The sequence below is a fragment of the Castanea sativa genome, chromosome 4 (genome assembly GCF_040712315.1).
Source record: "Castanea sativa cultivar Marrone di Chiusa Pesio chromosome 4, ASM4071231v1".
NCBI classification, from domain to species: Eukaryota; Viridiplantae; Streptophyta; class Magnoliopsida; order Fagales; family Fagaceae; genus Castanea; species Castanea sativa.
This window is the reverse complement of record NC_134016.1, coordinates 35,113,686-35,123,323: the sequence shown is the minus strand read 5'-3', so window position 1 is coordinate 35,123,323 and position 9,638 is coordinate 35,113,686. Positions and strand designations below refer to the sequence as shown.

The following is a 9,638-nucleotide window of genomic DNA, read 5'->3' as shown; positions in this document are numbered from 1 at the left end:
ATGTTTATTTTTATGTGTATGAAGCTAGTATTATATTTAAATTTTTATGTAACATTTTATTTATATTGAAAAAAGTAACTTCATTGTAATTTTTTTGAATCCGAATTTTTTATTCATTATTAATTGAATTACTTAAAAACCTAGATTGTAATTTTGTTTTTAAAATTTAAAGACTTCCAAAATATTTATTTACAACTTTTTAATGGAATTGGATAAACTTTGGAGCAGTAGCACAAAGGAATATTTATAAAAATTGGATTCTAAAAACCAAAATTTAAAAAAAAAAAAAATTAATGTATTTATAGAAATTAACACTAAACGACTAGTAGTACAGAATCAAAAACCCTCCATGCTAAACCCCGACCTTTTCACATTGGCATCGGCTTCATCAATGGCGGACCAACCTGAAAAAACCCCAACAATGGAAACCCTAGACCCACAAACCCCTTCTCCTTCTTCTTCTTCATCTTCTTCTTATACTGTTTCTTATTCAAAACCACCAAACCCAAGTGTTCAAAATCAAAACCCTTCACCAATGCCACCATCACTGACAAGGCTATGGAGGCCAGCCGCGCAGCGAAACCTCCGAAACCAGTGGTCCAAATTGGTTTCTTGTAGGAAACAATGGGTTTCTTCTTCTTCTAGTGGAAAGTCCCACGCTACCTCTCTCGTCAACGCCCATCTCTCTCAGAGGTATCTATCCTTTTCTTTTTCTTTTCTTTTCTTCTTTTGGGGTTTTTCTTTTTTTTTGGTTCATGTTTTGGTTCAGTATTCATTTTTGTGATGTGGGTATTTTGTGGTTTTCCGGTTTGTGTTTGGGTTTGGATGTTATGTTCTGTTTGTTTGCTGAGAAAATGTGGGAGTTTGATTTTGGGTATTGCTTTTCTGGCTAAAATACAACTTGCGCCTTTAAATTTGACCGTTTTCAATTCAGTCTTTTAAAGTTTAATTCAAAAATAAATAAATAAATAAAATTAGTCCTTTAACTTCGATTTTTTTTTCAATTTAGTTATTCCTTCTAGTTCTGTGACTTAAGTCCAACCTTGCTGTTGATTTTAGTTTTTTTTTTAATCTCCAATGGACCAATATGGCTTGTTTTGGTGGACTTAACGGTGTGGATCGGATGAAATGACTACCTCAGAATTGAATGAATATTAATAGACTGATGAGGGGAAATTTTTTTTTAGAGGAATGAATTGAATACAATTCAAAAATAAAGGCTGTCATTTGTAACTTAGCTTTATATTTTTGCACTTTGGGTAGGTATATTTGGCTTAAAGTGTTCTGCTCTGGTTGGTTCTTGAGAAAATGTAGGGAAGAAAAAAACTTGGGTTTTAAGTTTTTGTTCTCTTGGATTATGGTTATGTCATTTTTTCTGATACTAGATAATGTGAAACTTTGCTTAACCATGCCTGGTCTGCTCTGGCTTAGTTAAGGATTTGTGCTTCATTTATTGTGGATTGACTTTGGCTGAAATTGGCAACAATGAAGTATTAGTTTGTATATTAATAAGGTATTTTTGTGGTGATTTATGTGAGTTCTGAAATTCAGGGTTTATATGGGTTGATAATTGATTCAGATACATGCCGTCAATGGAGCTGGGTGTTCTAAGTGACATGCTCAATATAAGAAAGAAAGCGGGTTGGAAATTGTTTAAGCAGCAGGTAATTATCAGTTTAATCTATTTCTAATTGTTTTGCATGTGCTAGTGCATGAGATTTTGTCAGAATCTTTGGCTGAAGATCATTTTATTCAACTTTTGGGTAAAGCTGATGAAAGTTTTCATGTTTTACTTTCATAAATTGATCTGAATCTGGATCAGGGGAATATTTTTGAAAAGATTTGGCCAGTCTTTAATTTTACATTAATCATGTAAGTTGAGACTGCAAACTAGGTGAGTATTCCAAATAATTGTCTGAAAATTTGAGAATGACCAGCTCATTGAAGTTCTGGAAGCCAAGTGTGAGGTTTTGGACAAGGATTGCCTAAAACTTTGCTTCTAGTATGACACAAACTATGAAATTACTATGAAGTCTGGAGATCATGTTACTTCATAAAATTTTATGTAGACTATAATGCAACGTAGATATGTTCTTTTTTGAAGATCAATTAGTTTGCAATGAACTTTCTGCATGGTTCTGGCAGATCAATTAGATGCTGATCAGACGGCTGGTGGGGTCTTGATTATGTGGGATAGGAGGGTTTTAGAAAAGTTCAAGGTTCTGGTGGGTTCGTTTTTGGTGTCGATTAAGTGGAAAAGTGTGGAGGATGGTTTTATTTGGGCATGTTCAGGGGTGTATGGCCCAAATGATAACAATTTGAGGGGTTTTATGTGGGATGAGTTGGTTGGTATGCAGCAGTATTGGAATGTTCCCTAGTGCTGTTTTGGGGATTTTAATGTTGTTCGTTTTCCTAGTGAACGGAGGGGTGGGACTCGGCTTACTCCAGCTATGGAAAAGTTTTTTGAATTTATTGAAGATTTAAACTTGATAGATTTGTTGTTGGAGGGAGGGAGTTATACATGGTCTAGTGGTACTGACCAGCCATCCATGTCTAGGATTGATAGGGCTCTAGTGTCACATGACTGGGAGCAACACTTTTCGGATGTGATTCAACAGATTCTACCACAACCTGTTTCAGATCATTTCCCGATTCTTTTGGAGGCAGGGGGTATGGCGAGGGGGAAAAGTCCCTTTCGGTTTGAGAATATGCGGTTGAAAACGGACGGGTTTGTTGATAGAGTTGATTCATGGTGGAATTGCCATTCTTTTTCGGTACACCTAGTTATGTGCTTGCTAAAAATTGAAAGCTTTGAAAGAAGACATTATTCATTGGAATCGCCAAGAATTTGGCAATGTTGGTCGCAGGAAGAAAGAATTATTGGGGGGCTTTTGAGTTTTTAGATGCTAAGGAAGGGGTTCTTGGACTCACTAAGACGGAGCGAAATGAAAAAAAGAAAGCGAGATCGCAAGTAGAGCATCTTCTTTCTCTAGAGGAGATCTCATGGAGACAAAAATCGAGGATGTTGAGCATTAAGGAGGGAGATAATAATACTAAGTTCTTCCACAAGATGGCTAATTCTCGTAGAAGGTATAACCATTTGAGTTTCTTAGAAGTGGATGGGGTGATTTTTGAAGAAGGAGCAGAAGTGGCTGCTCAGGTAGTTCAATTTTATAAAACTCTGTATCAAGAGTCCGAGGAGTGGAGACCTTTTGTGGAAGGTCTGGAGTTTGATCAAATTGGGTAGTTGGAGAGGTGGTTGGAGAGGAGGTTTGAGAAGGACGAGATTTTATCAGTGGTTAGAGATATGGAAGGGGATAAAGCTTCAAGTCCAAATGGCTTTTCTATGGTCTTTTTCCATCATTGCTGGATAGTAGTAGAAAAAGATGTTTTAGTAGTCTTTGAAGAAATCTATCAGCATTGTAAGTTTGAGAAGTCTCTTAATACTACATTTATAGCTTTGATCCCTAAGAAGAATGATGCCTCTAAGAAGAATGATGCCTCTAACATTCGTGATTTCAGACCTATTAGTTTGGTGGGGAGTATGTATAAAATCTTGGCCAAGGTTTTGGCAAATAGATTGAAAGTGGTGTTCGATCAATTGATATCTGAATCTCAGAATAGTTTTGTGGGAGGTAGGCAAATCATTGATTCAGTTCTCATTGTCAATGAGTGTGTTGATAGCAGAACGAAAATAAGATTCAGAGGGCAATCTGTAAGTTAGATATTGAGAAAGCTTATGACAATGCGAATTGGGAGGCACTTCTGAAGTTGTTGAAGAAAATGGGCTTTAAGGAGAAATGGTGTAGCTGGATTCGAACTTGTATCTCTACAGTGCAGTTTTCTGTGTTGGTCAATGGGTCTCCAGCTGACTTCTTTGGTAGCTCTAGAGGTTTAAGACAAGGGGATCTGTTGTCTCCCATGTTATTTTTAGTTATGATGGAGGTGTTTAGTAGGATGGTGAAGAGAATGGAGGGGATAGGATTACTTAGTGGCTTTAGGGCGGATGGTAGGAGGGGTAGAGGGGAATGTGTTTCGCATTTGCTGTTTGCGGATGATATTATTTTGTTTTGTGATGCAGAGGTGGAGCAAATCCTAAATGTTTGATTGTTGCTACTTTGTTTTCAGGCTGTGACCGGTTTGAAGGTTAACGGAGCTAAAAGTGAAATGATTCCTATAAGGGAGGTAAATAATGTTCATGCTTTGGCAGAGATATTGGGTTGTAAGGTTGGGGCCTTGCCGATTACTTATCTTGGTATGCCGTTGGGGGCGTCCCATAAGTCTCTCTCTATTTGGAACCCTATTTTGGAAAAAATTGAATGGAAGTTAGCAGGGTGGAAGAAGTTGTATTTGTCGAAAGGTGGTAGACTGAAATTGCTTAAAAGTACGCTATCTAGCCTCCCCACTTATTTTTTATCTTTGTTCACCATTCTTACACGTGGCAAACAAAATTGAGAAGCTGCAAAGGGACTTCATGTGGGGTGACCCTTAGACACATTTATTGGGTTGGAATAAAGTGTGTATGCCTATTGCTAATGGTGGTTTGGGTATTAGGAAATTGACCACTTTCAATAAAGCCTTACTAGGAAAGTGGCTTTCGCATTTTGGGATCTAGGAGAATAGGCTTTGGAGGAGGGTGGTAGCTTTGAAATTTGGGGAAGAATGGGGGGTGGATCTCTAAAGTTGGGAAGGGGTGTTCATGGGTATAGTTTGTGGAGAAGTATTTGGATGGGTTGGGAAGTTTTTAACAAAAATGTCTAGTATAAGGTTGGGGTAGGGGATAGAGTGAAATTCTAGACAAGCAGGTGGTGGGGAGGTCTTCCTCTCCATTTGGCTTTTCCAATCTTGTACAATTTTGCTACAAACAGAGATGCTTCTGTAGAGTCATCTTTGATATGTCAAGGAGCGGGGATAGGAGAACTTGGGATATTCATTTCATTCAGGGTCCTAATGATTGGGAGGCAGATGTGGTGGATGATTTCTTTCGATTCTTGGCATCCAATTTAACCTTCAGTGACTAATGGTGATCGTTTGAGATGGAAGTTGACAAAAGACGGGGATTTTACTATCCGCTCATATTATCATAAGTTACATGGTTCTTCTTCTGTTGTTTTTCCAAGGAAAGGTATTTGGAAGGTTAAGGCACCCCAGCGTGTCTCTTTCTTTATTTGGATAGCCGTATGGGATAGGATCCTCGCAGGAGATAACTTGCTACAGCTTAGGGGATTTGATTTCGTTGACTGGTGCACTATGTGTCGTTGTGATAAGACAGTGGATCATTTGTTGTTACATTGTGGAAAGGCTTATCGGTTGTGGTGCTTTGTCTTTAGAATTTTTGGAATTTCATGGGTTCCCTCATGTACGGTGTCAGATTTTCTATTTAGTTGGTGGAATTGGTTGTGGAAGCATTCATCTTACATTTGAAACCTAGTTTCGTTGTGTTTGATGTGGTGTATTTGGAAAAAAAACAATCGGCTGACGTTTGAGGATTTGGATAGATCCAAGGACCAACTGCTTGCTCTCTTTTCTGGTTCCCTTTTTGATTGGGCTAGGGCTTGGGGACTCACATCTAGTGACTCTCTTTTTTTATTCCTTAGCTCTCTTCTTCTTTGTAATTAGTGCCTTTTATGTTTTTGCTTTTCCATCTTTTTTGTACTTTTGATATACTGGTGCTAATTTGCATTTAGCAGTTTTTTGAATATACATCTTTCTTACCTATTAAAAAAAAGAGATTTGCTATAATGAACTGTGGTTTTTTAAACCAAACAACAAGACGAATTTGGCAATTAATATTACTAGTAAACTTATAAGAGGACCTTTAGTCCATCATGCAGAGAAGTGTTTCCTGTAATAACTTACTTTTATTATATGATGCATACAAATCTTTAATGGTATTTTATAATCTAGTTTTGTGTGTCTGTCAGTACTTACTGAATCTTATTGTTTCAGGAAACTTTTCAGAGCAAACTTTTATCTTCATACAAAGACATGGTAATGTATTCATCATCCAAAATTATAACGTGTGTTCTAGAATATTATAATTGAGCATCTAAGAAAATTTGTATTTTCCTTTTCTTTTTCATTTAGAGCATTAAAAATTTTTCCAAGAATCTACTATTTAGCAATATATTTCAGTGGGGTTCTCATTTTGTGGTCAAAATTTTGGTGTTGGCCACTTGATCTGACTTGCCACCTAAGTGCGAAAGCAATTTTCCAGTCTAGCTGGAAGCCTGACAATATGGTTGATTTAATAAAAAAAAATTTAAATCATATAATTAATTGGAAAGGCATCGGTTGAGTTTTTCTTTCTACCGATCACCTTTCCCAAATCCCCTAAAAGTCAGAGCTTTGTACATTGGGTACAACATTTTCATTGTTTACTTTGATTTGGTAAAATGCTTTGTATTAAGTTGTACCAAGAACAAGCCAAAACAAACAGGATACATACACTATTTTTTGTGATTCATGTCAGCATGTGTTAATTTAGCTTCTTTCGGACTTCAGAGAGAATGGAATATTTTAAGAGATATTTTGGTAACTATATTGTTTTTATCTGCATTGCAGATTACATGATTCAAATATTTTACAAGATGTATCTATTCTTTTGATTTAATACGTTTATCTACAGTTGGCTGCTGTAACTCAAATGGTCAATGCTAGCAAATCCATGAGAACTTTTCTCAAAGGACCAAGCAATAGTGCGCTTGTACAATTTTCTAGCTTTTCTGGAGATCAGAATGACTCTGGAGATGGTGGTGGAATTCCAGTCTTTGCATTTTGGTCAATCTCTTCTCATGGTTTGTTGATTGCAATTTTTATTACTGGATCTAGTTTTTCAGTATAAATTTATATGCATCTATGCCCATTACCGTATGGTATTTCCAAGTTATCGTTGACAGTACCAATCTACATCATCCCTAACTTATCCTCCTTTTTAACTATTTTGTTAATTAGTTGTACTTTCAGATCATTTTTGCATGGAAGTTTGAAACACACCAGTTTTGAAAATTTGGCCGAGCTTTATATATTTATTTCTTGATGCAGACATATCTCATTTATGAAACAATTTTTACCTATCAAAAAAAATTAATGATACAATTTTTTTCTCTGAAATTGGGATGATGAAAATTTTTTAATTAATGAATAGTTAAAGAAAAACTATAATGTCAAATCAATGGATGGGTATTTGGTCAGAACTTGCTGGATGTTTGATCGTGAGGAGCAGAGTTTATTGGCGCTTAAGGGATTTTTCTGTGATATATTTAATTATGGATGGTGGATTCATTTGCTAGTTGTTTACTTTTCCATGTTTTGTCTTTTTAGATTATTGATTCTTTGTCTTTTGAATTTTTTTTCTTACCTTTTGTTTTCGCACTCTGTTGCTGGTGTTTTCTCTTGCATACTTTGTTGTACTAGATTGTGCCTGTTAAATGTTTTAAAAAAAATGACTTACTTATTTAGAAATTAAAATTAAGGTAACAATGTCAAATCCATGACAAACTTAAGCCTCACTTCTAAATATATTCATTTAGGTCTAAATCGATAGTATACATTTTTTGACTTAATTCATATAATGTGATGATTCTTATCCTTGAACAATCTCAGAGCAATTGGCGGAGGAGCTTGTTCAGATGTTTATAAGAGAACTAAATTTGAAGGTAGTTGTATTTTTCTTTGACCACAAGGAAATTTTGTTTAATTTGAACATTTTCAGTTATATTTCTTCTTTATCGATAACTAGTATTGTTTGGTCTGGGCAGCGGTTGCTGGTACTAGAGTTACTGTCCACTAGTTGTGACGATCCACAAGTGAATGAGTTGCATTGGTCAGATCAGCTTTATCCGGGAGAATTTGATCATTTGAGTATGTGCAACCTTTTTTCTCAAGAAACTTGTGAGCCAGTCCCACCAAAATTGATGGATTTGAAATCTGATGCACCCACTGTACGAAGTAATAATCAGCCAAACCCTGAGGTTTTGCAGGTACTGGATTCAACAGTGTGTATAACAAAATAATTTAAAAGGCATGCAACTAGCCATGTAATACATGTATGATAGAAACACCTGGGCTTTGGATTTAAAGCGTTGACTGAGGTTATAGAGGTCCCTTTAGCGACATCCAATTTTATCTAACAAATGAGATTAAACACTGGGAGATGTCTAATAAAATATTGATGAGATTAATTAATAAGATGTTAATAACCATAATACTTATAATACTAACTGAGTATTTTGATTAAAAATCTTTAAAGAAAAAATGCCATGTGGCAGAAGAACTGAACTTAGCATAGCCATATGACATACTTTTGACAATTCTAGGGTTTCTAGAACTGAATTTTCTCCAAGTTTGAGCTTTTATATATTAATATATAGATACTTTTTTTTCTTGGAATATATCTGAACTGATTTTTTTTTCTTTTTTTGGTGCTTATCTGAACTGGTGAATTGTCTTGTGTTGCAGGTTTATATAACAACATGGCTTGCAGAGGTGAACATAGATACTCTTAGGTAAAAGTTGGAGTTCAAGAATACAATCTCTTTTTATTTTTTACCTCTCTATTTTTCTGAAAAGAGATGATAGCTTGGGCTCAACAGTCCAGTGGGTATCAAATAATAATAGTTGCATCACCTGTCTGTGCCAAAAAAAAAAATTTGCAGGGGGGTAAACATTCACTCTGGAATTGCTTAGAAATATAGAAAAGTACAAACCTAAATACCATTAGTTGAGTTGACTGTTTCCAAATTGTTGAAGAAAAACCATATCAAACCATGAGTATACATAGATAAATGTGTCTCCAAGCTCTTTACTGTAATCTGGAGTGTCACTAGCACAAAAGTTAACCGTCATTTTTATATTCTTTTTTTTTTTCCTCCACAGGGTTGATGAAATATTTGCTGTAATAGGGGAAGAAATGCATGTTAGCCTTACATGAGCTATTCTCTTGGCAAAAGACTTATTGGATTAAGTTTATCCGACCTCCCCAGACCGTGAAGGATGTTCTGTTTTCACTACATCCAGTGTAGACAATGAGAATGTGAATATAATCATCGCTGAATCTCTTGCATCATAAAGCATGTTATGCTTCACTTTGCAGAAGTAGCAAGAGAAGGAAGCCCTACCATAGAGTTGTCTCCAGGCTATGGATTATTTTTCCCACCAGCAAAATTTTACTGTTGCAGTCACAGTGGCAGTTTTACTTCCATTAAAACCAAGCCTAGAACCAAGACAAATGAAGATGAAACAGTTGGTGTTTGGTTATATAACTAGAAGAAAGCTACTAACAAGAATTCTTGAAAATTTATGTGGACATTGAATCAAATATATGTCTTGTTTGTAGAGGAACATTGTACAGAAAAATATATGCTTTGGGGGCTAGATCTTCACTGTTCTGTTCATTTGGCCACCAGAATGTGGTAACTGATACATGATTCGTCAGTGTATCATTTCATTAATGCAGAGTTAACAGAACTATCATTGTCATTTTTCCATTTCAAAATCGCAGGGTTTACTACTTCTAAAATTGTAAGGTTAGGAGTTTAATTTGTTTCTTTTTGAAACCTCGGGTTTTAATTTGTTACTTTTAAACCTATACTATTTAATTTGTTACATCCCTATTTTATAGGATTTAAAATGTAATT

The 9,638-nt window shown here is 35.6% G+C and overlaps 1 protein-coding gene across 3 annotated transcripts; it reads left to right on the top strand.

The window, feature by feature from the left end:
- Nucleotides 1-337: 337 nt before the first annotated feature.
- LOC142630417 (uncharacterized) lies at nucleotides 338-9,380 on the top strand. 3 transcript variants are annotated; one of them, XM_075804409.1, is made up of 9 exons: nucleotides 338-693; nucleotides 1,580-1,664; nucleotides 4,129-4,185; nucleotides 5,950-5,991; nucleotides 6,629-6,797; nucleotides 7,606-7,658; nucleotides 7,761-7,982; nucleotides 8,461-8,507; nucleotides 8,878-9,380. In XM_075804409.1, the coding sequence occupies exons 1-9, from the start codon at nucleotides 350-352 to the stop codon at nucleotides 8,930-8,932; spliced, it is 1,074 nt and encodes a 357-aa protein (XP_075660524.1). In that variant the 5' UTR covers nucleotides 338-349; the 3' UTR covers nucleotides 8,933-9,380. The 3 variants fall into 3 exon arrangements, with proteins under 3 accessions (XP_075660524.1, XP_075660525.1, XP_075660526.1); XM_075804411.1 differs by having other exon boundaries at nucleotides 561-693; nucleotides 1,552-1,664; XM_075804410.1 differs by lacking the exon at nucleotides 4,129-4,185.
- Nucleotides 9,381-9,638: the final 258 nt, after the last annotated feature.